The sequence below is a fragment of the Gastrolobium bilobum genome, unplaced genomic scaffold (genome assembly GCF_033153095.1).
Source record: "Gastrolobium bilobum isolate Gb01-03AN ecotype WA unplaced genomic scaffold, APGP_CSIRO_Gbil_v1 utg12942, whole genome shotgun sequence".
NCBI lineage: Eukaryota > Viridiplantae > Streptophyta > Magnoliopsida > Fabales > Fabaceae > Gastrolobium > Gastrolobium bilobum.
In genome coordinates this window covers 176,894-204,179 of record NW_026897875.1, presented here as the reverse complement: position 1 = coordinate 204,179, position 27,286 = coordinate 176,894, and the positions used below count along the sequence as shown (strand labels likewise).

The 27,286-nt window shown below is 33.7% G+C and overlaps 4 protein-coding genes across 11 annotated transcripts; 2 read left to right on the top strand and 2 right to left on the bottom strand.

The window, feature by feature from the left end:
* Positions 1-388: 388 nt before the first annotated feature.
* LOC133311039 (alpha-galactosidase 3) lies at positions 389-7,220 on the top strand. 5 transcript variants are annotated; one of them, XM_061512051.1, is made up of 15 exons: positions 389-528; positions 935-993; positions 1,629-1,685; positions 1,775-1,809; positions 2,226-2,329; positions 2,452-2,524; positions 3,302-3,360; positions 3,448-3,513; positions 3,602-3,685; positions 5,084-5,148; positions 5,235-5,317; positions 5,734-5,824; positions 6,013-6,071; positions 6,432-6,572; positions 6,776-7,220. In XM_061512051.1, the coding sequence occupies exons 1-15, from the start codon at positions 467-469 to the stop codon at positions 6,884-6,886; spliced, it is 1,149 nt and encodes a 382-aa protein (XP_061368035.1). In that variant the 5' UTR covers positions 389-466; the 3' UTR covers positions 6,887-7,220. The 5 variants fall into 5 exon arrangements, with proteins under 5 accessions (XP_061368035.1, XP_061368034.1, XP_061368032.1 ...); XM_061512048.1 differs by having other exon boundaries at positions 394-702; XM_061512050.1 differs by lacking the exon at positions 1,775-1,809 and having other exon boundaries at positions 393-702; positions 1,629-1,690; positions 2,250-2,329.
* A 254-nt stretch (positions 7,221-7,474) lies between these two features.
* LOC133311055 (tRNA (guanine(26)-N(2))-dimethyltransferase) lies at positions 7,475-10,360 on the bottom strand. Of its 2 annotated transcripts, none has more exons than XM_061512070.1 (6): positions 9,731-10,360; positions 9,281-9,481; positions 9,089-9,188; positions 8,380-8,606; positions 8,242-8,296; positions 7,475-7,874 (listed from the first exon to the last, which is right to left on the bottom strand). In XM_061512070.1, the coding sequence occupies exons 1-6, from the start codon at positions 10,339-10,341 to the stop codon at positions 7,761-7,763; spliced, it is 1,308 nt and encodes a 435-aa protein (XP_061368054.1). In that variant the 5' UTR covers positions 10,342-10,360; the 3' UTR covers positions 7,475-7,760. The 2 variants fall into 2 exon arrangements, with proteins under 2 accessions (XP_061368054.1, XP_061368055.1); XM_061512071.1 differs by having other exon boundaries at positions 8,242-8,304; positions 8,406-8,606.
* Positions 10,361-10,593: 233 nt separating this feature from the next.
* Positions 10,594-18,401, top strand: LOC133311053 (uncharacterized). 3 transcript variants are annotated; one of them, XM_061512069.1, is made up of 10 exons: positions 10,594-10,713; positions 12,021-12,146; positions 12,221-12,464; positions 13,430-13,606; positions 14,856-14,948; positions 15,604-15,786; positions 15,893-15,995; positions 16,100-16,282; positions 16,695-17,518; positions 17,611-18,401. In XM_061512069.1, exons 3-10 carry the CDS (start codon positions 12,261-12,263, stop codon positions 18,058-18,060), a joined length of 2,217 nt encoding a protein of 738 aa, XP_061368053.1. In that variant the 5' UTR covers positions 10,594-10,713; positions 12,021-12,146; positions 12,221-12,260; the 3' UTR covers positions 18,061-18,401. The 3 variants fall into 3 exon arrangements, with proteins under 3 accessions (XP_061368053.1, XP_061368051.1, XP_061368052.1); XM_061512067.1 differs by having other exon boundaries at positions 16,695-17,521; XM_061512068.1 differs by lacking the exon at positions 12,021-12,146 and having other exon boundaries at positions 10,620-10,713; positions 16,695-17,521.
* Positions 18,402-21,650: 3,249 nt separating this feature from the next.
* Positions 21,651-22,535, bottom strand: LOC133311046 (uncharacterized). The gene has a single exon (XM_061512059.1). The coding sequence runs from the start codon at positions 22,533-22,535 to the stop codon at positions 21,651-21,653; it is 885 nt and encodes a 294-aa protein (XP_061368043.1).
* Between the last annotated feature and the right edge of the window lie 4,751 nt (positions 22,536-27,286).

Sequence of the window (27,286 nt, the reverse complement as noted above, 5' to 3'; positions counted from 1 at the left end):
TCATGCAGATTCAGAAACTGATAGTGGGGAGGGGAATATTACATAACAGATTCTTATCCATAATTGTATGATAAACTAAATTAAGTCCCATTTGTTATTCAATATAATTATTTCATAAAATCATAATTATAAAAGTATGAATTAATGGTGATAATTGAGGAAAGATAAAAAAAAATATAAAAATAAGAAGTTAGAAAATCATCGTTTTAATTAAGTCATGATACGATGCATTTTCAAATTCATTTTGTTAATGATCATTATTTTCTGTTATTCATTCATTAATATAATTTAATACTGATTGATCTCAACAAATTGAATATTAACATAAAAAATAAGAATGACTCACATGATGATGTTTTGCGGACATGTCTTAAAGTGACTACTGTGTTCCTGGGTCAAACTTGTCTACATACAGGAGCTAGCTACCTTATAAATTGCATCGTTGTGTTTAAGAAGAGTAGTGAGTATGATGCATAAGGAGATGCAACTCATGGCAAAGCAGAAACGGAGCAACACTCTTTTCATGCAGTCGGTGATTCTCTTCCTTTTTGCTTCCTCTGTTTCAGTTTCAGCAATAGTTGTGCCTCTCTTGCAGAGCTACCAGAAACCTATTTTCAGATCAAACTTTCATACTATTTATGACACTTCAAAGTATGGTGTGGTTCAACTCGATAATGGGTTGGCTCGAACGCCTCAGATGGGGTTCGTTTCCTCTCCCTATCTGACTCTTTTGTTTTTAGCGAAAATAATTTCTGGCTAGTTCAGTTCATCCGGACTTGAAAGTTTTTTTTTTTTTTTTTTTTTTTGCAACCGCAATTTGTCAAAGGCCTATGTGCACAAACACGCACAAGTTTGATGTTTCTTTTAATTTTTCATAAAAAAAGGAAATTGGAGAGATAACTTGTATTATGTGACATGATTTGGTCTTCTGTAGATGGAATAGCTGGAACTTCTTTGCCTGCAATATCAATGAAACGGTTATTAAGGAAACGGGTATAGTTTTCTTGTTTTGATGTTGCCACTTGTGGATGCATCACTTCCATTTCCTCTATGAATTATGCTTATGCATACATGACTGATTGTGTTGATGACTAACAAGGAAGATTAATCTCCTGGGTTTCTTAATCAAACTTTTGATCCTCCCTTATCAAATTTTTTATTTTGCTATGCAAAGGATAAACACATTTTAACTTTGATTTGGTTTAAATCAATTACTAATAAAATTACAACTTATATCCTTCTGCCATTGGACTAGAAATGAGTTTAAATTAAGTCTTGGAAAAGTGGAAAATGATGAGTGTTATAAAAGCCGATATACTTTGAGGAGGGTCTCTGGCCCTAACCGTGCTTCGAAAAACTCTCCATTCTTGAAATATTTTGCCATCTTCTTCGGTGATGTTGGTAAACTATTTATCAAAGACAAAAGTTCATTTGCTTTCCTTGTGAATTTTGCATTCCACAGGATAAAAATTTGTATTAAAATTCTTTACAACATATCTTAATTTTATAGTTTCCCATGTCATATTTTGTTTCACTGCAAGCATTATGTTTCATATTTTTACAATAATAGTAATCTTTTCCTCAGTAATTTATGCCTACCAACACTGATATGTATTTTATCCTTCCAGCTGATGCACTTATATCAACGGGATTGGCTGATTTAGGTTATGAGTACCTCAACATAGGTACTGTTTCTTGTATGTTCAAAATGAACATTCTAATAGTAGTTTGTCTATTTTATACTTGAAACATATTACAATTTTACAATGTGCAGATGATTGCTGGTCTTCTGTGACAAGAGATTTGAAGGTCAGCTAAATCCTGTTCCTTTCAATGTTACTGGTTCAACTTTCGGGCTATCATCATCTCTTATCGTATATACTTATCAGTTTTCAATGTTTTCTATCTTGACTTTCAATTGGCATTTGTTATGTCTTGGCTTAAAATAGATATAATGATATAAATATTAAGTCCTTAGATATATTTTAAGGAATATTAATGGGTAAAGATTTAAAGTAATGCTTTCTTTGTGCTTCCACTGTATGGTGTATTTGTTGTTTTAATGTTTAATCAAGCAGGAAGGCATGTCTTGTATACATGATTACATGTACTATCAATTTTCTATGTGAATAAATGTTTTTTGTAGAAAAGCTTGAAAGTGAGTGATTGGAACCTTGTCTCAGAAAATATATATTGCTGCTTACTGTTTTGATGTGGAAGTGCAGGGTCAGCTGGTCCCTGATCATAAGACATTTCCATCTGGAATCAAAGCACTTGCAGATTATATACATGGAAAGGGACTCAAGCTTGGCATATATTCTGATGCTGGGTAGGGTGATATTGCAAAATCAGGCCAGATGTTTGAATAATTCAATCTAATATAATCATTCCCATGTTGAGTGTGACTAACTGATCTTCTAATCTCCTGCTCAATATTCCAACTGTTATTAGGGCTTTTACGTGTCAAGTCCGACCAGGTTCGATTTTCCATGAAACTGATGATGCAGATTTGTTTGCCTCTTGGGTTAGATTCTATTCTCTCATTTTTTTAGTTTGCAAAAGAGTATCAGATATTCTTCATGTTTCAGGGAGTTTGTGGTGGTCCAAAGAACAGAAGTCCACCTTATTTATTTTTATTTATTATGGAATTACATATTGGTAGGTCAGGTTCAAATCCCACCTGATATGAATTCTTTAGCTTTACAACCCCAATATATATTTTTAGGGAATTAGTCTTTTTTTTTAAGGAAACAAAGACAGCCTTTGAATATGAAGTTCTAATCAGTGCCATCATACATACCAAATTTGGACTAGATAAGAGATTGGGTCATTTAATGGAATTCTTTTAATGTTCTTAAGAAAATAATTGGAAAATTATGCCTTTATAGATCAAATAGTTCTCAATCATTCATATGGTTGAAATTTGTGCGTTGAGAGTCTTCATGGAACTTGGCAATGAGCTTTACCCACATAGATATTATGTCTACACAGCAGTTAGATTGTTAGAAATACGGCACAACTCTAGAATTTCTAAAGGAAATGGTGCAGTAATACCTGAAAATTATTATCACTGCTGGATAAGTTTAACCATAAGATATTAATTGTACTCCATTTAATATGTTGACAAATATTTTTATGATATGAAAGTGGACTCATCTTGGTAACATATCTTAAGGTGTTTTTTGGAATAATTCCTTCCTAACTAAACATATCTGTCACATTATTTACAAATTTGAATTGTTGATAGTTATATTTTTCTTTAGCTTATCAGTGATATTTTCCCCATTCAATCTTTTTCCAGGGTGTTGATTATTTGAAGTATGACAATTGTTACAATCTGGGCATCCCTCCTAAAAAACGGTTTCGTCTCATCTTTGTCTCAGTATTTGCAAAAGCAGCAATACCTAGTAGATGTAAATTGAGTTAACATGGTTGCATGTATTCCAGATATCCACCTATGCGTGATGCTCTCAATGCAACTGGACGTAAAATATTCTATTCAATCTGTGAATGGTAATAAGGTGTCTTTTTTTTTTTTTATATCTGAGTTTAGTTACTGTTGGCTTGACAGAGATCTTCCTACTTGACTTCTGTTTTAAAGGGGTGTTGATGACCCTGCCTTATGGGCAGGCAAGGTTGGTAACAGTTGGCGCACAACTGACGACATCAATGATACTTGGGCAAGGTTAAAATTCTGGACTTTTGACTTATAGGTTCATTTAACATTCTACTAGGGTTGCTTATAGTTCAATAACGTCAATAGGTCAGGCTATCAGGGGTACTTCAGATAAAAACATTTAACCAGATAACACAGAAGTTTAGGGGTAAAAGTTAAAATCTGTCCTTGATTGCCACCTTGGGATTTTGCTTTTGTCTGTTGTTTTCCATTAACTAGTGTCCAGTAGCCTTAACACTAATTATGTTCGAAAATGGTATGTGATGATGGCATTAATGGAAATTATTTGGGATTTTGAATTATATTAAGGAAAGTTCTTAAGTTTTCCTTTTAGTTGAGGTAATTTTTAATTGTTCGGGCAGTATAATGAGAATATAGTTAGTGATGTGGGGATTAGTGTTTCATTATGTCAAGGCTTTGTACCCTAGTCAATTTATGATTGGACTTTCATTCATAGAGGAATATTATATATTTTGGTTTCTGTCAGTGATGCAATTTATTGAATGGTGTTACCCATAATCTTCTGTTCCCTCTATGTTCTTTCTTCATTTTCTACGTTACTCCCTTGGCACCTGAGAATAAAGGGAAGTGATGAGTATATAGGCATTGTGCACATGCCAACAAATAATGAATATTTCATGGTGTAATGGTTACACTTTATCAGGCCTTGTCTTGATAGGTCACTAGCTATTAAGGTATGAGAAAGGTTTTAGGGATGAGTCATGAGTCAACATGTGAAACGAAGGAGAAGAGGCTGGGAAAAATGAGAGCGGTGGATGGTATTTTTTCATCTATTTCTCAGAGCCAGAACACAAAAAAGAATTAACAATATATATCTGTGCATGTTCTTTCTCTGAAGAGCAAGATGATAAGTGGGTGAATAATCCTACCCAGCTGAATTTATCTTGCTCTCATATAGTGACTGGACTCAAAATTGGATGCACACTAGCATAAAGTTACTTTAGATTCTTGCATGAAAGCTCTAAAAACAAATTCAGAATGATAGAATATGGGAATAGTGATGGGCTCGAGGCTCATGACTATATTTGTCATAAAAGAATGCTATTGGATCATGATGATAGACATTGCATTACCAAAGAGTTAGGTATTACAAATTTTTATGTGGATCTGGGTCGTACTGCTGCATCCATCAATTTTGCTTTAGGTTAGACCACTTTGAAATAATATAATATGTACCTCGTGATAATTCTTCATGTCTATTAGTAAAAGATATACTTCTCTTTGGAAATTTGCTCTTGGCAAACTATAGATGCAAGTGCCAAATTTTTTTTATGTCTCACTGTCATTTCGATATGGAGTTTTAACATATGATCAATTAGCATTTTTGTCTGAAATTGTCTGTTTATGGGGTAGTCCAATTCTGAAAATATCGTTTTTCTTGTTTAGCATGACAACTATTGCTGATCTTAATGACAAGTGGGCTGCATATGCTGGTCCTGGAGGATGGAATGGTACACACGTCTGAAATTTTTTATTGAAAATGTAGAGCAGGCCAAAAACATTCTTACTTATCCTTCATATTACTATTTCTGGACAGACCCAGATATGTTGGAAGTTGGCAACGGTGGCATGACATACAAGGAATACCGTGCTCACTTCAGCATCTGGGCTTTAGCGAAGGTCTTGCTTTTAAGTCTTATTTCTCCCCCTCTCCCTTTCATCTCCTACGGGGATTTGACTGATAATGCATATATTTATGCTGGATTGTGATAATCTCTCAATAGTCATCATCATCACCCTTTTTTCTATATGTTGCTTGATAATTTAGCTAGCAATTTCAGGATCCTAGGATAGCAGGAATGGTGGCAAAATTGATCTTCTGGTAAAACTTAAAAAAACAAAAACAAAAACAAAAATAAAAGCCATTCTGATTTCATAAATTTGTTTAATCTGTGATGTGATGGTAATCCTCACTTTAATTAGTATTGACCATAATTTCTTATTACTAAAGCATGAAGACAAACTTGCAAAGAGTACAACACAAATACTATAGCTGAATTTTTCGCATGCTCAAAATTGTGAATTTGTGTATGTAGGCTCCTCTATTGGTTGGTTGCGATGTAAGAAATATGACTGCTGAAACAATTGAGATTTTGAGCAACAAAGAAGTCATTGCCATAAATCAAGGTAGTACCCACTGCTTTCTGTTTATCTTTGTTATCAAGTTGATGTATAATGCTTCTCTCTCTCTCTCTCTCTCTCTCTCTCTCTCTCTCTCTCGTTGTTGTTTCTATTGTTACTTGGTTTATTTTTTCATTTATATTATTCAGGAAGGTATAATGAGCAAGGTTACTAATTCTTGTGTGTCTCTGCAGACTCACTTGGAGTCCAGGGAAGGAAAGTTCAAGTTTCTGGAATAGATGGTTGTAGTCAGGTAATCTATTCTGTATCACCTCATAGTGCATCTATGTGATAAAGCTTGGGTATTTTGTCTATGATTTCCAGGTTCATTGTAGTCATGCTTCACAACACACATGATCCTTGTCTTTAAAACTTGACCTGTTCTTAGACGCAACTTAAAAGAGAATGAATCAAGAATGATTAGGCTACTGTTATGCACTATTTTGATGCTTGATAAATAGATTTTGACCATCTGTATTTTGCAACTTTGGCAGGACAAATCTCTATTCTTATTTTAATCTTAATGTGACAAAGTTTATTGACTACCATGAAGTTTAAAGTTGTGTATATGTTACTATATCCTAAATTTGACCTTAGTTTTACATTTTTACAGGTTTGGGCAGGCCCTTTATCAGGAAATCGATTGGTTGTTGCTCTCTGGAATCGGTGCTCTAAAGTTGCTACTATAACAGCTTCATGGAAAGCACTTGGGCTTGAATCTGGAATTCATGTTTCTGTGAGGGATTTGTGGCTGGTAAGCTAACCTAATTGCATGAAACTGCACCAAGACAATCTTTATATATGATCTTATTGGTTCTGTGCTTCATGGTGGAGCTTCTATTTATAATTTAATTGAGATAATTTCCATACTTTATTGAAAAATTCCCATACCAGTGTCTATTTGCTTTTACTATTTAAGGACCAGTTAAATGTTTTTGTCCCTTTACTATCTTGCAGCACAAGTTATTAACTGGAGATGCAGTGTCATCATTCAGTGCTCAAGTTGATGCTCATAATTGTGAACTGTACATTTTCACTCCATCTAAAGTATCTCAACTTGTAAAGTAGCTCATGCTTCACACCTGTGGGTCTTGGTCCATCTGTATACTACGAGCCGCATGTAATTGAAGGAGAAGATGATGCCATGCCTATTCTGGATTCAATGCTATAATGAAAGTGAATTAAATGAACTTCTGCTTGTTTTTTTTCTTCCTTTTTTTTTTATCATTAATCATTTGTTGGTTAGACATGGAGAAGTTAAATCTTCAATATCTTTGTGGTCCCATTTCAAATAAATTGTGTACTAGATGGCCTGCTACTCATGAATAATGATCACAAGATTGCTGTGTTCCAAATGGTTGTATGATGTTTTTTAAAAGTTATTAAATAAATTACGGCAAAAAGAGAGCCTCATAATTTAGTCTATGAAATTGGACCGTTTTGGTCTGTTTCTTCCCTAAAATTCGAAATGGCCAATTTCAAACGTATAATACGTGTCATAAATTTAGTACGCAGAAATAGAGTGTATTTATGTCATGGAATGTAGTAAACTGAATATTTGAAAAATTTATACACAAATCATATTCATTAAACCCCTACACGGTAGTAATAACAAGTTAGTAATTAAAGCAAAGTTTACAAATTGGTTTAGCATTTTTTTCGACTTACATATATGTGTGTAAAACCTGTGTGTATAGTTTTGTTGGATTTAAATGGGTTAGTCAGCCGGAAAAAAAAAGGTTCAATCTAAATCCCAAAACTGTGGACAGAAATGTACAATTGTTTTTTTTACAATCATTTTCACTAGCTGAACTAAATCATATAGTAATGAAATTGATCTCCCAAGCAATGAAATTCGATCCGGCTTCATTAATCATTTTCCTTATGACTTGCGGCTTCTATGTTGGTTTTACAGCCTGAGGAACCTTGAGCATTCAAATCATTAAGAGATAGAAACCTGCTGTAGTTCTTTGGCAATCTTGATGCATTCTGTCATGGGGCAATTTGTCTTAATTGCATTTGTGCGAATGTGAGACCTGCTAGCAGCATAACCCTTCTGCAATAAACCAACATAGAAGATAAGTAAAGATGTGTTGTGCCATGTTGCCATGTGAACAACTGAATTTTGTACCATAAATGATTTCATGGCTTAACATAGGTGTTTATTTCGTTGTACCATTTTGTACCATATATCTGACATACAATTGAAAAGATGATCTTGACATAATTTTCTAAATAATAAACATTTACACAGTCTGATCATATCAATGCAATGGTTAATGATCCTTTAACACAATTTTGAAATAGATTTAAATTAGATTTGTTCTTAACATAGAGATCATCCAAAGGAGAAACATTCAATGAACAAAGCACACAATTATAACTTAATTCTGTTACCATATTAAAGATTTTTTAATGCGTACCTGGTGTATGGCGCTCATCAAGGTCTTCAGAGGTGGAGTACTAATTTTTGCAAGGCTTGACATCTGGATAAATACACGAAAAACCACCATTAAGTCATTTTTGTAACCAAATTAACTAACATTATTTTACAATGCAACAAATATATCACTTGAACAAGAAGCACCTCATCCAACTTGATATAACCAAATGGCAACTTTGGGTCACTTTCATCCACCATCAGTTTTATAAGCTTTTCAAGACTGTCTTTACCGTCACATCCAATCCATTCCCACTGCTTGGCCAGATTTAACATATCCATAAGATAGGCAGCATCGTGAAGAGGCCCTGTCCAGAGAGGTCCTGACACCACAAGGGAGTTTGAAACCTGAAAAAAGAAATGAAATAGAATGTACTTTATGCATTCATAGAAAGTAAAATCTTTCTGTAATTTGAAATCCGGGAAATTAAAACGCACAGATAGATAATAGAAACTTCAATAGTTTTCCTCATTCGGGTTCCATTAATCGTACGTTAAAACAATTGACAGAAATGGCAAAGAAAAAACGTGTCAATAATATGAATCTAAAAGGATAGCTTTTACATCTTAGTTGTATATATTATGATTACCAAAGGGAAAAGGAATGAGTATAGTTGGAACAGATTGTCTTATGCAGTAACTGTTTAGATAGGAATTTAGGATTAAAAAATAAAAATAAAAAGTGGCACAAGTTATGAAGGGATTATCTAGCAATGTTCCTTAACAACACAAGTTAAAACTTACAAAGATCTTGTACCCCAAAAAAAAAAAAAAAAAAACTTACAAAGATCAAACCTCAACGAGGAAGTCTCAAACAAACCAGATCATACCTCGGACATACTGCAGGAGCAACTGATATGACCAAGTTGATTCCAAGAAAATTCATGGGAATTTCCACACCGGTGGCAATAGCCAATAAAACCATAATGCCTACGGTAATCATAAAAGTAATAGCAATTAAATGAGAACACAAGGAAAAAAAAAGACTAAGAAGAAGTAACACATAGACAACGATACATCACCTACTGTCATGAATCTTCCCACGATTTAATCTGAGCAAGACTCGGAAAACAGGTCCATGAAAAGCGTAGTACGAAAATAAAGGAGTAATATGATACCCCAACACTGCAGCCTCCCTGGCAGCCCCACCTATAAGCATTCGCAAACCAATCTCATTCGAATATGGCATAGGGCGCACGTAGGCTCCATATGCAGCTAAAGAACTAAGAAAAAGTAGGAAGTTACAAATTACAAACTGGGGGCCCAATTACATAAGTAACATAAATAACAACACAAACATGCAAATCACCTATTACAATCTAAGTTTGGTAAACAAAAACAAACCAGCCATCACCCAAAAAAAAAAAAAAAAACCTTTGTTACAAAACATCATCACATTCAAAAGCATCCCATCGTATATGAATCTCACATCAAACATAAGACAAAACAAAACAAAAGAGAGAGATTCTTACTGATGAGGACGATGGCCACCAGATGAGTAACCATCAGTTGAAGTAACATAGAGCAAGCCACCAATTCTCAAAGCATTAATAGCAGACCTCAAGAAAGAAGAGTCACTCCCAAACGAATCAACATCAATGAAATCAAAGAAACTCTTTTGCAGGTAATACTCAGTCATCACACGATTAGCTTCTAAATGAGTAACCACCCATCTTTTCTCTTCCTCCTTCGAAACCCTCGACAGATTCTCCACAATGGTGCTTCCATAGTTCTCATTTCCATCATTCGCCACAACAAAATCCGCATCCGCTTCCGCAAGGTACCGAAGCGACCGAACACCACACCCACACAATGCGTCCAGAACGCGCAAGCTTCCGTTGAACTTCTTGTGCAGCGAAGCTGCGAGAACACCAAGGTCGCGGCCGGTGGCGCTCTCTTGCCGGAAAAAGGCCTCGCCGGTGTTGAACTCCAAACCCCTTTCCTGGAATTTGCCGTTTTCGCTGAGTTTCGGAGTAAAGGTAGTGTCTTTACAACTATGACACGTGGTTGAGGAAAGTGGGGTGTGCGGAAATTGAGAAGAAGATAATGAATGGGGTTTAGAAGATAGCGCGAGAGTCAACATCGCCTGAAACTGATGACGGAAGGGAGTAACTGCCTTTGTCTTCTTTTATGTGAAGTTATCAAGAACCCTATATACAGTACACGTGTGGAAATGAGAGATTAAAAGATGAGGTTTTTTCTTTTTTTTTTTCCTTTTCGGATATTTAAGGAAGATGATCGCGACACTTAAGAATTAGCTGCTGCCAAACTCGTGGACTATTGGTGGGGTCCAACGTGACGCGGGGCTTTGATGAAGGAGGAGTTTCTTCTGCTTAGGGTTTTAATGTCTTCAACAGCGTTTCTTCTTCTCCGCCATTGTTGCCGGTAACGTTCAGAGCTTACGACCCAGTTCTCCTTCTCAGACAAAAGGCAACAACTTTTTATGTTTTTTAAGGTAAACTTTTCTCCCCTCTGCTTCCCCAAATTTGTTGTTGTTATGGGATGAGAGGACTTGAAATAGGGTTTCATGGAAGAAATTTGTGACCCCAAAGTATCTGTTTTCTTAATTTTTTTAATTTTTTTTTTTTTGCTGAAAGAGAGTCTTCGGTTTTTGGTCCCTCATTGTTCAATTGTACGTTTTTTTAATCCTCCTCGTCATTTGTATGGTTGAATGGTTGAGTTCTCCAGCATTACCTGCTTAAAGGAACAAGCTTTTACTTTTTCGGGTTTGGACTAGGGTTTGTCGTTGCTGTATTTTTTTCATGTTTTTCCCCATTAGGGGTATATCACGTCTATCTTATTCTATGTCTACTTTCCCTGCATAATTGTCTTTCTTTTGAACTAGCCAGTGTGTCTATATCTGAAATTGCTTCTTGCACTTTGTTTTTTTCTGTTACGTTGGAGGCGTAAGCATTTGGGTAGGAGAGGGGAATGGGTGACCTAGTGGATGATCGAAACCCAAACGTCATTATTGCAACTAAATCTAAAAGATTTGAGTCAATTCCGATTAAATTACTAGTCACTCTGATTTTATGTACCTATAAAATTCCATATCATTCGTGGATATAATTTTAAATGCCTATTTTTTCCTTGGACAATCATTCTTTCCTTTTCTTCTCTCCCTCCCTTAAATCAAGCTTACGATGTTAACAGTCCCTGAGTGTATAATAAACACAAAATGGTCATGGAGGACTGTCGCGTTGGCCAATGATACAGACCAACCAACAATCAACTCAAACAAGATGGAAATAAGGAAATTATATTGCAAACTCTGTCTATATCGTTCAGAACCAGTAACACTACAATTGATTCAAGAAATTAACAGCGGAAATCTCTAAGACAAATTACAGAGCAGCACAGCTATTCAACTCATAACACACCAAATTGAAGATTACAATAAAAGGAAATAACAGAAAAGTAAAGATAACATGGAGCAATTGGAGAGGCTCCATTCTCTCCCAAGTTCCCAATTCTATTCTTCTGATTCGATAAAACTTCTCTCACCCCCAGCCACGTTCTTTAATCCTCCCCCCTCTCGCGTTGTTGTGCTTCCCTATTCTGTTGTAACAGAATAGCTGAGTCAGCAGCTAGCTCAGATTGGGCTGGGGCCCACACTCTCATGTGTTTGTCTCTTTTATACACAATGGGCTGAGGCGTGGGTTGGGTTGTATCAGCCAAGCATTTGATTTTCTTCTTAGTTGTATGCAAAATTAATTAATTGATACTGCAATCTCTCTGCTCATTTATTTTAAATTTAACTAGGTAAGAGGTGTCCCATCTTTCATTTGAGGTTCACCCGAAGAAGGTTGTTCTCTTATGAAAAGATCTTAGTTTCAGGGGTCTGTTTTGCTTCCTCTCCAAAGAATGTTTCTTTCTCCTACGGCCGAGGTTGGTAAAGAAAAAAGTTTTATGTGCAGTTATTGAAGTCAATGCTGAGACATTGTGTTTGTGGTGTTGTCTAGATTTTCATTGCAGGAGATCCGAGTTCTGATATCTGCAGCTATGGATGATATACAAGAACAATTGTCATCCCCCTCCTCGCCTAACCAACAGCTGTTGTCAGTTGATGAGGAAATTTGGATGATGGCTGAAGAGAGGGCCCAAGAAATACTATATACAATTCAACCAAATGTGATTTCAGAGGTGAACAGACAGGAGGTTATTGATTATGTTCAGAGGCTGATTAGAGGTTACTATGGGGCAGAGGTGAGAATATTTGGATCCGATTTTCAGGGTTGTAACTTTCTATTGGTTGAGTGGTTTTTCTACATTTGGTCAATTTTTCTTTAAATCAAGTTGCTTTCTTGCCCTCATGATTTGTTGCGTTTTTGTCTAATGCTTGCTGCTTTAAATCAATATGAATGTTCTTTGATTTCTGTTTAGAAATTATTGGTTGAAATTTCTGTTCTGTTTTTTTCTCTTCATCTTTCTTTCCTCTTAGGAGCAGTTAGATTTAGTATGATTTTACTTTCTTAAGAAGTCATTTTACTTATTTTTGTTGAGATATATAGTCCCACATTGGTTGTATGTGCAACTAATGTGGAGTTTATAAGGTCTTGGGCACTCCCACCCTTTGAGCTAGCTTTTGGGGTGATGTATCTCAAGGTTCTTTACATGGTATCAGAGCCTCGCCGTCCCCCACTTTCTCTTGTGGCGTTTCTTAGCACAGGTAGGCTGAGCCTGTTACATTGTCCACTCTTCAAGCCCAACGGGCTCTCGTGTGAGGGGGCGTGTTGAGATATATAGTCCCACATTGGTTGTATGTGCAACTAATGTGGAGTTTATAAGGTCTTGGGCACTCTCACCCTTTGAGCTAGCTTTTGGGGTGATGTATCTCAAAGTTCTTTACAATTTTACTATCTTATTTTGATTTTACAATTATGGTGTTGGCTCTTCTGTGCTGCTGCTACCTTATCTTAGGTGCCTTAATTGACTCCTGCCACTATTGGTTCCTTCCTTTTCCCCCTATATATTATTCGAAATAACCATTAAAATCATGGAAGACTGGGTTATCATTTGCAAGTCTTATGATCAATATAATCCTATTACGACTTTAAATTTAAAAGCTTAAAAGCTTTTAGGTGCCAATAACATGTTGATTTTCGTTATGATTAGACCATTATAGTAGTGACCATAAATGAATGTTTTCCCTTTTTGTGGGTCACCAACAGGCCTTTCCATTTGGCTCAGTCCCACTGAAAACGTATCTTCCTGATGGAGATATTGACTTGACAGCTCTCACTTATGAAAGCACAGAGGAGGATTTGGCTCTAGCGGTATGCCGTATGCTTGAAAATGGAGCCCACTCTGAATACGAAGTAAAAGACGTACAACATATACGTGCACAGGTTTTGAAACAAATTTTCTATTTAAACTGTTGTAATTATTGAATTCTGATTTCTTTGGATCTTTATGTATCTGAAATCTTGTGTTTAAGATCTTTCATTTTTTTTTTTTTGCTTGTATGTTTTATAATTTTACCTGTCTTCAAGAGTGTATTACTTGCCTTTAACACTGCAGTCAGAAGAATCTTCAATTTTTTCAGACCTCTAGAAACTTCTGAGCAGTCACCGTAGATCATGCTATTGTTGACTTTAAAAGGGAAATTAGAAGTAATCAACAGAGCTAACAACTATATGAAAGCTACTTTAATCCCAAAAGATTTGTTCCAAGCATCCATTTTTGTCCTAGTCCATTTTCTAACTATTAATGGTATGTCTGAGTGTTGTTAAAGATCGAAGGGGTGCAATTGCAATTCGTCACACCCTGTAATCTGCTTGTTCTTTCCTTCGATCTCATGAAACATAAAAACTGGGAGGTTAGAATCGTGCATGGTCTTCATGAAAGAAATCAGGTGGCAGACTAGTTGGCTTCCCTCATTCTCGGCGCCTTTATGTGTTCATCTCTTAGAAAACCCCCCACCGGGTGTGGCTCTGTTTTGCACCGGGATTTTGCTTCAGTTACCTTTCCTTATAAATTAAATAATGGATTAGACTAATTAATATTAAATTATCAGGAGTCATGATGTACTACTGGAAAGTTTGAGATCTGTAACAGCTACTTTTACCATATGAGGTTTCTATATTTTTGGGCCTGCTTACTAGTTTCAATTGTTCCCTTCGTTTCTTTGCTCACATCAGTGTCTACTGTCTAAACATTTTGTCATGTTAGTGGAATAGGCTTATAGGATTTTAAGCATTCCTTGTATGCTTTGACTCACTGATAGTAGAACTAAGGTTGGAATGTTTCAATTGAATTCATTTGAGGATGGGTGCTCGATATGGATTTTGGTTCTGTTTGTGTGGTAAGGCTTGGCCTTGGCCTGTTAGATAGATACTAAAACATCTGTATAGTTTCTCGCTCGGAGTCCAACTAACTTTGTCATGCCAAAGCTAGTGTATTATTTCTGGAATGTTACATCCTATGTGAAAAAGTAGCATCTCCACTGCCAATGTTGCTTCTTTATCTTTTTATATTCAAAATTATTCCTTTTCTCGGTTTATCCTGATTAGAAAGTAGTATTTAATGTTCTTATGTAAAATGATATATTTCAACTTTATCAGACTCCTTTTTTGATGTTTGGATGATGTAATGCAGGTCCAGCTTGTTAAATGCACAGTGAAAAATATAGCAGTTGACATCTCTTTCAATCAGATGGCTGGACTCTATGCTTTGCGCTTTCTGGAGCAGGTAAAATCTCATTTGTGCTTCTCAACTAATTCATGCTCTTTGAGTTCTTCATACCATGTGCTTTAGATCTATATGCTTAAATTTCACTGTTGGTACTGTAAGTCTGTACAGTTTCTTTAATGCTGAAACTTGATAATTGAATAAACCTAATATGTGGTTAGTCTTAGCAGTATATAATTGAATATGAAATTGTGTGCCATATCTGAAACTTCTTTTATATCAAATTTGTGTATATGTTCTGCTATTTTTCAGCTCTCTTGATGACTTTTTGAACTCGTTTTCCTGTTATCTTTTTTATATATTTTTTTTGCTTCTTCTTCCCTTTTTACAGTTTGTACTACTTGTTGAGCTCTGTTCCTGGGATCCTGCAGAGTCAGAACCATTGTGAATGATCATATAGAGAATACCATCCAATAAATTTTACTGTTTCCATTCAGTTAGATTGGTTTTTGAGTGGCCTCAATGTTGAATTATTTGTTTAGTTAGACCCTTTCCGATCTCTTACCCCATGTATTTTCTTGATAATTGGTTGTTATCAATTCTCTCTCTCTCTGCCACCACATTTTATCCATTTCTGATTGAAATCCAATTTTTTTCCCTGTTCATAATCAGGCTTTACGAATTCTTTTTTTTTTAAAAAAAAAAAAATTCTCAGATTGATGAACTTGTTGGGAAAGATCATCTTTTCAAACGCAGTATTATCTTAATCAAAGCTTGGTGCTATTATGAGAGCCGAATTCTGGGTGCACATCATGGCCTGCTATCAACATATGCTGTGGAAACATTAGTCTTGTATATTATTAATCGTTTTCATTCATCAGTGCGTGGTCCTCTAGAGGTGAGTCTAGTCTTCCATCAATTTTCTTTTGCACTCTTTCAGCATTTCTAATTTTCTATTTACATCTACGTGAAGAATAAAACCACTGAACTGCTACTACTAGCAGGTGCTGTACAGATTTCTGGACTACTACAGCACATTTGATTGGGAGCATCATTATGTCAGTGTAGATGGACCGAAAGCCTTATCTTCCCTTCCAGTAATTATTGGTAGGTGTTATTGGGGTGTATAAGCAATTGGATGCCTACATGATTTGATGGGATTTTTTTTTTTTAATCTTCACTTCTTAATAATCCCAACTCGCTTGTTGCAGAGACACCAGAATGTGAACGGGGCGAATTTTTGCTCAATAAAGAGTTTCTGAGAAATTACAGGGATATGTGCTCTGCTTCAGCAAGGGCAATGGAGACTGTGACCCATGAATTTCCCATTAAACCCATGAACATTTTGGATCCTCTAAGAAATGACAATAACCTTGGCCGTAGTGTTAGCAGAGGTAATTTTGCCTACTAAAGCATCTATTGATTATGGGGAAATTTTTGGTTTGTATTTTAATTGCTTCTGGTCTGACTTCATACTTCATAGTGTTTTAATTACCTAAGGAATTTATATTGCTCCGAATGTTACCCCATGGAAAGTATTTATAGTTGGGAAGACGTTTACGAATGGTTGGAAAATATCTACAAGTTCACTACAATTTTGCGTGCTAGTGACAAATTCATAATGCCTTGCTCCAATGTCATTACATATATTTATATTTAGTATATGTTCCAGTGATGCCTTTAAAGTTGTATTTATGATGCTGAAATAATTATAGAGATTGTGATGTTTCATGACATGACATTATTTCAAATCTGTAATGGTTACTTCTTTGAACTGAATACTTACCTTTCACTTACTGCCTGCAGGCAATTTACATCGAATAAGATTTGCTCTTTCTTTTGGTGCTCGAAAGCTTAAGGATATCCTCACACTTCCAGAAGTATGCATGGTTGGAGAGATTGAGAAGTTTTTCGTGAACACTTTGGATAGAAATGGGAAAGGAGTAAGGCCAGATGTTCAAGTTCCAGTTCCTGCATTTGGTACTGGAAGATCTGAAAAGTCTGACCTCCGTGGAGATTGTGACAGTTACTATGGTGGCCTTCAATATGCTCAGTTGTTAAATTACACCGTACCGCACACTGCACTTACCATTTCTCCATCACTGCCTTCTCAATCTGATATGCACGTGCCTCACACTGCACATACCATTTCTCCATCGCTGCCTTCTCAATCCGAAATGATTGTGCCACACACTGCGCATTCCATTTCTCCATCACTGTCTGCTCAATCCGAAATGTTTGTGCCGCACATTGCACATTCCATTTCTCCATCACTGTCTTCTCAATCTGATATGTTTGTGCCGCACAATGGATATTCCATTTCTCCACCACTATCTTCTCAATCTGATATGTTTGTGCCGCACACTGCACATCCCATTTCTCCATCACCGCCATCTCAAGCTGATATACTTGTGCCGCACACTGCATATCCCATTTCTTCATCATCGTCTTCTCAAGCTGATATGCTGGCACTATCGACACAACAAAACTGTTATATGTTTTATCAAACAGGTACTGATGTATATGTCCCAATCCCAAGACAGACACTCTATCATCCAAATGCTTCGCAAGCAACTTATTGCCTTGAAGAAAGAGGGAAATCACGAGGAACAGGCCCTTACATACCTGACGTGGTATATTGTTTTTGTTATGAAACTTTTATCTCTTTATATTATCTTGTGATAACTCACTTTTTCATCTCCTCAATGATTAATATTTGCAGACTCATAATACCTACTGGGATTTGCACGTAAGGGTGACCAGGCCAAGGAGATTTCCTCATGCGAAGCATAATGCGTTGCCCCATTCACCACAGAGAAAGCAGCAACAAGTGGAGGTTCATTCTGAGACAGACATGAATGGTAATTCAAAATCATTTGAGCTCTCAAACGAAGAATTCCCTGTGCTTCAAAGCATTCTCAAGACCTGCCCATCAGAAGCCAAAATGTATGATAAGTTAACTGACCAGGCCGGGAGTCCCTCTTCGCCTCAACTGAATATAGATTTTGGAACTTACAGTAATTCGGCTTCACTGACAGAACTAAGTTTGCCAACAAAGGATAAGAAAGAAGATTCTGGTGTTTCATCATCTGAAGGCACTATGCAAGTTGTCCCAAGGGTGGAAATGGAGATGAAAGAGGAATTTCATGTGGAAGATGAGAAGATGGATTGACAGTATCTAACCTATAGACATTTTGTAGGATAACATATTAGTGGAGTTCTAATGTGTTGCTTTGTCACCGCAGCTTGTTTTCTCTGACAATGCCAACTTGAAGATAATACTCAATTCCCCCCCTTTTTGTTTTTCCAGATGTAAATTTGGGAGAAACTAGAATTGGTTGCTAGTGATAGTACAGACTTCATAGGAACAAACCATTGGTAGGTATATTCACCAATTTTGTTCTACCGTTTGTATTTTATACCCCATTGCTGTTCTCTTCGGTGGGAACAATTGGCTATTTTCCTTGGAACAAAATAACATCTCCCTTGTATCCAAAAAAAGATAACATATTTCTCCTTTTAAAGTCCAATTGAACTTGTACATGATATCTTTTTTTATAGACAAACAAACTCAATATACTGAATGCAATGCTGTGAACATCTCACCTTCAAACCTCTGTGATCCAAGGCTAGTTGACAACCAAAAATCTTCAACGAGAAAGACATTTATACAAGAGTGTTGTTACAAGCAGTATTTGTTTAAGTTTGAGGGTTCAGCGAAATTTAATCGGAGTACCAAATCATGTTAGGTGATACCACTCAATCATGTAAAGGTTTTTACTTTTCAAATTCCAATCTTTGATTTATTTTATATATTTTACATGGGACAGATTATATTTATAAACTTTTTTGTTTACAAAATCTTACAAACTACACTATCTTCTCCCAGAAGAACACTAGTTACACTATGTTTTCCTGGGAGAAGATAGTGTAATTTGTAAAAATTTATAAAAAAAATTTGTAAACGGATCTTTCTCCATTTTACATTATAATAAAGATTTGGCATCATAGTTCTCCATCATACTTATAGAAAGGAAACTACTTTTACGTCTTGATTCCCCCCATATATGAGAAAAAGAAAGTAACATTGAAGTGTAATAGTAGTGGCACATTTAGAGGTTACGAGTCAATGTCATAGTGAGGCTAAACCAGTTCATGCATCCCAGTCTTCCAATGTAATACATGCGTCGTTTCAACCCACGCATGTATTGAGTTTTAGGTACATGTATAGTGAGATTCTGTTACTTACACTTTTGGAAGAAAATAATAGATTTGAGTTCAACACAAATTATTTTTTCTTATCTGATAATCTTTATCTCAATACTTCAAGGTTTAAATAGATATATAATCATAAAAGTAACTATCCACTAATATTAGATAAGCTCCACTAATAGCAATAATCTATTTTTTTTATCAAAGTTAAATTCAAATAACAAAACAAACAAAATAACTATCCCTACCCACTATTTAAACAACACAATAATTCAAAAAATAATAAAATAATAAAAATAACAGTAACATATTATTCCAGTTTAACCGGTGTGGATTTTTCCTAATATCATGGTAGAAGTATAATATGATAGTTGTGAATACTTAACTGTTTATGGAAAAAGAATTGTTACTTGAAAATAATTATAATTTGATTGAACAAGTCAATTAATAATTTAATATTTTAAAATATCAATGACAATATCGTATAAATATTAATTGATAAGATATATATTTGAGGATATCTTTTTATTTGATTGAATTAATTTATCGGCTCATTAAAATAATAATAATAATAATAATAATAATTGATAATTAGTTAACCCTACTCCATCCATAACTATTAATTTTATCTGATAGTGAGTTAGCTTGTATTTTTCCTCCAACATTGATATATATAAATTTTAATTCCACTTCAATTTTTCTTAAAGAATTATACGATTATTTTTGGGCTTTTTATCAAATAATATAAAATTTTAAAAATATTAAATTGATATAATTTTCAAATTACTTATCAATTTGATATAATTTAAAGTTGTCCGCTCCACCAGCAACATGTACAAGTAAATGATTTACTCAAATAAATTATGTATTTAGTCGAGCAAATGATATTACATGGTATCAACTATTATCTTAATCATCTCCTCAAATTCCTAACACTCTTATCCCTTCGCTCACTCTATGTAAATATTAATCAGGAAAATAAATAATATATAATAATTAAGATCGTAAATAATATAATTATTATTATTTTAAAAATTGACATTAAATATATCCAAAAACAATTTGGCATTAAATTCATTTGGTCAAATGATAATTAAAACTGTAAATAATTCTTATTTATTTGGCTCAGAATCACAACAAATGTAAGATTTATTTTAAATAATTTGATAATTGATTTTCTTTATCTTCTCTTTTTACTAGGAGGATTCAAATATTTGATATCATTAATTTGGGTCAATAATACCATCTATAGTCCATAATCCTTTAGCAATTCTGAGATTTATGGGCGAAATATATTGTGATTCTTGTACTATAATTATAACTTCTTTTCGGTGATTAATGAATGTATGCACATTTTGTTTTATTTTAAAATATCTGAAATGTGCCAAATCAGAAAAAATTTATGAAAAATTTGATTAGTTTGAAGTGCTCAAACTTTATTAAATATTTGAACTTTTCGACCGAACAGGGAAGGAAAAGAATAATCGTCAAATTTAAGTGAAGTGAGTGAGACGATAAGGATGGTAGATTAGTAGATGGAGTGAATCTGAGACTATCACCTTACACCATTTATCAATTTGAGACAAAATCAAGATAGTATCAAGTGGAATCAAAATATATCATATTAATAAATAATTTGAAAATTACATCAATTTCATAAAAAAAATTAAAATTTATATTTATTTGGTCGAAAAGCCTGCTGAACTTTTTTTTCTATTTATATTTTAAATTTAAATTCTCTTTTAAAAAGAATTTATTTTTGATATACATTTAATGGAAAAAAAATTATATGATCATCCAATTATGTTTTATCATCCAATTGAATTTTACATTATGCATCTTGGTAAAAGAAGATTTATATAGATATATACAGGGGAGGGTTATATTTATAATTTTTTTGTTTATAAATTACACTATGTACTCTCGGAAGTACACTAGGTTACACTATACTAGTTGATTACCCGTGGAGAAAAAAAAAGTTGGTTTGTTTGTCCCGTAAACGAATTAATAAGAAAATCGGTTTGTTCGTATGACATAAACATGTAACTTTTAAGGTAGGAACAAAAAAAAGAATATAATAATTTAAACACAGTAAATTCCATGGTTGACAGCAAAATCTCCATTAAAAAAATATAAATGTCATGTTGACAACAATATAATAAGAAATATGCCCAACCGATACTCACAACAGTTGTAAAATATCGTCCGCCATGCACTATTGATATTTGCTGCTGTTCGAAATGAATCATAAACAATATATAAACAATATTTGGAAAAGGAAAAATTATTGAATGGAATTATATAGTTTAGGCAGATGAATAATTCAGAATTACAATGAAAAACCTTTGACTCTAAAAAAAGACAAGGGAATAATATATTGATTGTGCCTCGAATACTGAATCTGCATAACAATAAAAAATTAGCAGAAAAATAGGCATAACAACTAAAGGAAATCAACAAAGAAGATTAAAAAATATTTTCTGATAAAAATTGAGATCTTACCTGATACCAAACAACAATGTTATCTCTTTGTAGAAATAACCAAGTATACTACACTAATCTTTGAAATACTTCCTTGTAGACGATGTTAAAGGTAGTATTTGTAACGCAACCATTTTCATCAAGTATCAACATCTTCAATCCATGTCTGCTCTTTACTCTAGATAGTGCCACATATAATTGCCCATGAGTGAAGACAGACCTAGGAAGATAAATGCCAACATGAGACAACGACTGTCCTTGACTTTTGTTGATAGTCATCGCAAACGAAACTACCAAGGGGAATTGTCTTCTTTGGAAGTTTACTGGAAATGTATGACCCGATGGGCTGATCGTCATTCTAGGGATTAACACAGTATCTCCTATATTGTTTCCTGTAAGAACAATTGCCTCAACAACATGATTCCCCAACTTTGTAATAAGTAATCTCGTACTGTTGCATAAACCTCTTGATTGATCAATATTTCTCAATAGCATCACCGGTACTTTAACCTTCAAAGTTAATTTATGATCAGGAATCCCCGAACATGAGAATGTATTTAAGATATCAGGGGAGATTTCGTCATCCTCAAGAGATGAATTACCGTCTTGTTTCAAAACCTTATCTGAACTCAATAATGTCCTTTCTTCACCCGAAATCACAGCCATTAGGTGCTCGTTTAACATGGCAACATCGGACAATTTAGGAGTCAGAAGAGCACGTTCTTTAAAGAAAGTAGGATCTAATATATTATCCATCAGATTCGGGTAAACAAAATCAACAATATCTGAAAGTGGGTCTTCTGAACCTTTGATCAACAATTCATCTGGAATTGTTATAATAGATTCTCCATCAACATCATCCCTAAGATCACCATCTCCTATTTTAAGGAGCCACTCAGAAAATTCTTTTATTTCCAACAAATTATTAGTGCTACTTCCAGAATTGAGACGCATGTTCTTGGTCAAAGATAACAGATGACAATGGGATCATAGATAAGAAGAATTGATGGTGGCATGAACTATATCTTGTCTACTGCCATTTGGAATGACAGGTAATATTTGCTGAAAGTCACCTCCTAGAATGACAACTTTTCCACCAAAGGGCATATCAACACAGCTAAGAACATCTCTAAGTGTTCTATCAAGAGCCTCAAAGCAAAATTTGTGTACCATCAGTGCTTCATCCCAAATGATTAACTTTGTTTTTGACAACAACTCTGCCGCCAAAGTAGAATTTTGTTTTATATTACATGTTGAATCTTCGGTGATCTGTATAGGAATACGAAATCTAGAATGTGCCGTACGTCCTCCAGGAAGAAGAAATGAAGCAATTCCGCTAGAAGCAGCATCAATGCTGACAGGGTGTTCCAAATAAATGTTTTTTTAGTCCCACCAAAGTCGTACAGAAAAAAAAAATCCTCCTTTACCTGCCGAAACAGCTGAAATTATTTTGTCATAAACAACCCTCTGCTCATCAGTGAGTGAATTCAGTAGTCTGTCATGCTCTTCTTTCAAAGAGAACCTGTCATACAACAATTCATCCATCACCAATCTATTCTGCATATCCAATAAAGATTCACCCATGATGCTCGGCATGAATGGGTAATCAGAGAGGCATTTACCGTTGCTTTGCAACACCTTATCGATTTCTGCCAGGGTTATGTTTTTTATAGAATCCTCTGTAAGCAAAGCATCTGAAAAAAATTGAAAAATACAAAAAAAAAAGGATTAACAAAGACAAAGTTGGTGAGGAAAGAAAAATAAAGTGAAATTATGAACAAAGCAGAGGGTGTGAAACATAACGAAAATTTTTAACCAAATATTAAGAATAGGATGGTGTATAATGTATAGATGTAATTTTATTATGAAGGAACAAAAAATGCTCACATTTTTTCGAAGATCAAGTGAATTAAACATAAGCAAACTGTTTGCATAAATGAATTTTTTTCCCACCTGATTATCCAATTAAAATTTCGAATTTCAAAATCATATTTATTAATTAATTATTGTTTTATGTCTGCCACCACAAATGGTCATTTAATTATTCGATTTACAAATAAAAATTGGATTTTTAAAAGAAATTCTTTTTCCACCATCCATATTTAAATTCAAAATTTTAAACCATTTCAAATTTTGAATTTTAGATCAGATGACCAATTCCAACATAAAAAGCAATCAAAACAACTGATTTCTTTTTGAATACCAATGTGATGGGCAGTGGGACATTCAATGACTTGTCTGCCACCACAAATGGTCATTAAATTATTCGATTTAAAAAATTAAAATTCGATTTTTAAAATAATTTTTTTTCCACCATCCATATTTAAATTCAAAATTTTTAACCATTTCAAATTTCGAATTTTAGATTAGATGTCCAATTCCAACATAAAAAGCAATTAAAACAACTGATTTCTTTTTGAATACCAATGTGATGGGCAGTGGGACATTCAATGCCTTGTCTGCCACCACAAATGGTCATTAAATTATTCGATTTAAAAAATTAAAATTCGATTTTTAAAAGAAATTTTTTTCCCACCATCCATATTTAAATTCAAAAATTTTAACCATTTCAAATTTCGAATTTTAGATCAGATGACGCATTCCAACATAAAAAGCAATTAAATCAGTTGATTTCTTTTTGGATACCAATGTGATGGGCAGTGGGACATTCAATGTCTTGTCTGCCACCACAAATGGTCATTTAATAATTCGATTTAAAGATTAAAATTTGATTTTTAAAAGAATTTCTTTTTCCACCATCTATATTTAAATTCAAAATTTTAAACCATTTCAAATTTTGAATTTCAGATCAGACGACTAATTCCAACATGAAAAGTAATTAAAACACTTGATTTTCCAATTAAAATTTCGAATTTCAAAATCATATTTATTAATTAATTATTCTTTTATATCTGCCACCACAAACGATCATTTAATTATTCAATTTAAAAATTAAAAATCGATTTTTAAAAGAAATTATTTTCCCACCATCCATATTTAAATTCAAAATTTTAAACCATTTCAAATTTCGAATTTCAGATCAGACGACTAATTCCAACATAAAAAGCAATTAAAACACCTGATTATCTAATTTATTTTGTCTGTCAGCTCTCTTGATTCTTGATTGTTATGATATTTGAATCAAATATATAACAAAGATAATGTCTTTGTTATATCATTATTGTGTATATATTATTTAAAAAATAACCATAACGAAATTGTGAATTGAATGACAATCAGGTCTTCAACAATTGTGAAATTTGTTTTTATTTCTATTGATCTCCATGAATAGAGATTGTGAATGCATGTCCGTGAAAAGAGTTTTCTTTTTATTGAATTTAAAATTTCGAATTTCAGATTGTGCAAAATAAATACATAATTTCAAAATTTAATTGATAAACTATTTAAAAGTTCGAATTTCAGATGAGATGACCAATTCCAACATAAAAAGCAATTAAAACAGCTGTTTTTTTTTTTGGATACCAATGTGATGGGCAGTGGGACATTAAATGCCTTGACTGCCACCACAAATAGTCATTAAATTATTCGATTTATAGATTAAAATTCGATTTTTAAAAGATATTCTTTTCCCACCATCCATATTTAAATTAAAAAATTTAAACCATTTCAAATTTCGAATTTCAGATCAGACAACCAATTCCAACATAAAAAGCAATTAAACACCTGATTATCTAATTAAAATTTTGAATTTCAAAACCATATTTATTAATTAATTATTCTTTTATGTCTGCTACCACAAATGGTCATTTAATTATTCGATTTAAAAATTAAAATTTGATTTTTAAAAGAAATTCTTTTCTAACCATCCATATTTAAATTAAAATTTTTAAACCATTTCAAATTTCGAATTTTAGATCAGATGACCAATTTCAACATAAAAAGCAATTAAAACAGCTGATTTCTTTTTGGATACCAATGTGATGGGCAGTGAGACATTCAATGCCTTGTCTGTCACCACAAATGGTCATTAAATTATTCGATTTAAAAAATAAAAATTCGTTTTTTTAGGGTAAATTTTTTTCCCACCATCCATATTTAAATTCAAAATTTTAAACCATTTCAAATTTCGAATTTTAGATCAGATGACGCATTCCAACATAAAAAGCAATTAAATCAGTTGATTATACAATTAAAATTTCGAATTTTGAAACTTATTAAACAGCTGATTATCCAATTACCGGATTAACCACATATTTATCATTCTAATAAAACAATTGAAAATATTGTGGAAAATAACTAATGACAAAGAGATAAACTTGTATTCCAGAATATGCATAAACATTACTTTGTCTACAGGAACGCTCCTATTTGAAGTTAAACACGGAGGAAGTGATTACCAAAACACAGCAATAAAAAACTACAATTATATTGTTCAATCCCAAACAATCTCGAAAACAAAAAACAAAAAACTTTCAAGTGACGTTGTTCCAGCTTCCAAGTGACATTGTTCCAACTACGCGTCTTTCAGAACAACATCAAATCTAAACAGAAACAAAAAAATAACGACGTATTAACAGACACATCACACTCACGATTATAAATAAAAAAAAAGCTACACAAAGAAAAAAAATAATGGGTAAGTACTCAACTCTTTCTCTAGCTTAATCTTCTTAGGAGGACGGACAACTGATGTATTAAAATCGTCTTGAAGGGGATCATTAGTATTCATTAACGGCGTCAGCATTGATAGCGAAATATAACCAACGTCTGCACTATCACACGTCTGACTTTCCACATCCTTGTCAGAAACAAATATTGTTTGAAATTAACTTATGTTTTGCAATAAAACTGCATGCAACATTTTTTTGATTAATTCATAAGCAATAATTTCGAGATACCGTAGCTTTTTCCGGTTCTGCTGATGCAACGACACTGTCGCAAGCCTTGTCAAATAATCCTTCATCCGCATTTAAAACAAATATTTTGAAAAAAATCAAATCCATTGAAACGCATAATGAGAACAGCAAATCCTAAATAGAAATAATAATGTTAATAAAAAAATAACTCACATTTGTATCCATAACAGTCTTAAGGAAGGATGTGATTACAGGTTCGCTTATACATACTTTAGAAATCTGATACCTAGGCTCACTGTATGAGTCCAAATTATTTTTTTCACATTCACTTTAAACAACATGGATTTATCAATAAGAACATTAAGTTCCTTAGGATAGTGCTCGAAATCATCACCCTGCAAAAGAAATATTAATGAAATTTTAATAAGAACTTTAAATGAATAAAAAAATGAGTGGAATAAGAACACAAACCCTTTTGAAATGCTGCAGAATCATTGTGATCCAGAATGAAAGATGCAGAATCAGTGTGATCCACAACTCTCAACTGCACACAAAATCTACAACACATGACCACCAATTGTGTTATTTATAAATAAAATGAACGATCTAATAATAACAACAACAAAAATAGATATAAAATCTTACTTTGGATAATAATCATCAAAATGTTTTTGGCAGTTTTTACAATACCGTTTCTCGAAATCTTCATAAATAGAATATGGACATTTATTACAGGACTTGTACCACCATTTATATTTGCTCTTAATCGATTTTATGGTTCCATAAGTAATGCAAGTAGTAACCTCACTGCAATTCTTAACAACACTGATACACTTCCTTTCCGTCTCTTTCAGGAAATCATTCTCAAAAGAATATGAGGATTGACTT

Bases quoted from the DNA above. Each gene is read 5' to 3' on its own strand.
- LOC133311046 (XM_061512059.1), bottom strand. From the start codon at position 22,535: ATGCGTCTCAATTCTGGAAGTAGCACTAATAATTTGTTGGAAATAAAA.
- LOC133311055 (XM_061512070.1), bottom strand. From the start codon at position 10,341: ATGTTGACTCTCGCGCTATCTTCTAAACCCCATTCATTATCTTCTTCT. The intron at 8,607-9,088 runs GTATGATCTGGT...TTCTTTTTTCAG, and splicing joins GCTCCTGCAGTATGTCCGAG to GTTTCAAACTCCCTTGTGGT. The intron at 7,875-8,241 runs GTACGCATTAAA...GGTTTATTGCAG, and splicing joins TGATGAGCGCCATACACCAG to AAGGGTTATGCTGCTAGCAG.
- LOC133311053 (XM_061512067.1), top strand. From the start codon at position 12,261: ATGGATGATATACAAGAACAATTGTCATCCCCCTCCTCGCCTAACCAA. The intron at 13,607-14,855 runs GTTTTGAAACAA...GATGTAATGCAG, and splicing joins TACAACATATACGTGCACAG to GTCCAGCTTGTTAAATGCAC. The intron at 14,949-15,603 runs GTAAAATCTCAT...AAAAATTCTCAG, and splicing joins CTTTGCGCTTTCTGGAGCAG to ATTGATGAACTTGTTGGGAA.
- LOC133311039 (XM_061512048.1), top strand. From the start codon at position 467: ATGATGCATAAGGAGATGCAACTCATGGCAAAGCAGAAACGGAGCAAC. The intron at 5,149-5,234 runs GTACACACGTCT...ATTTCTGGACAG, and splicing joins TGGTCCTGGAGGATGGAATG to ACCCAGATATGTTGGAAGTT. The intron at 5,318-5,733 runs GTCTTGCTTTTA...TTGTGTATGTAG, and splicing joins GCATCTGGGCTTTAGCGAAG to GCTCCTCTATTGGTTGGTTG.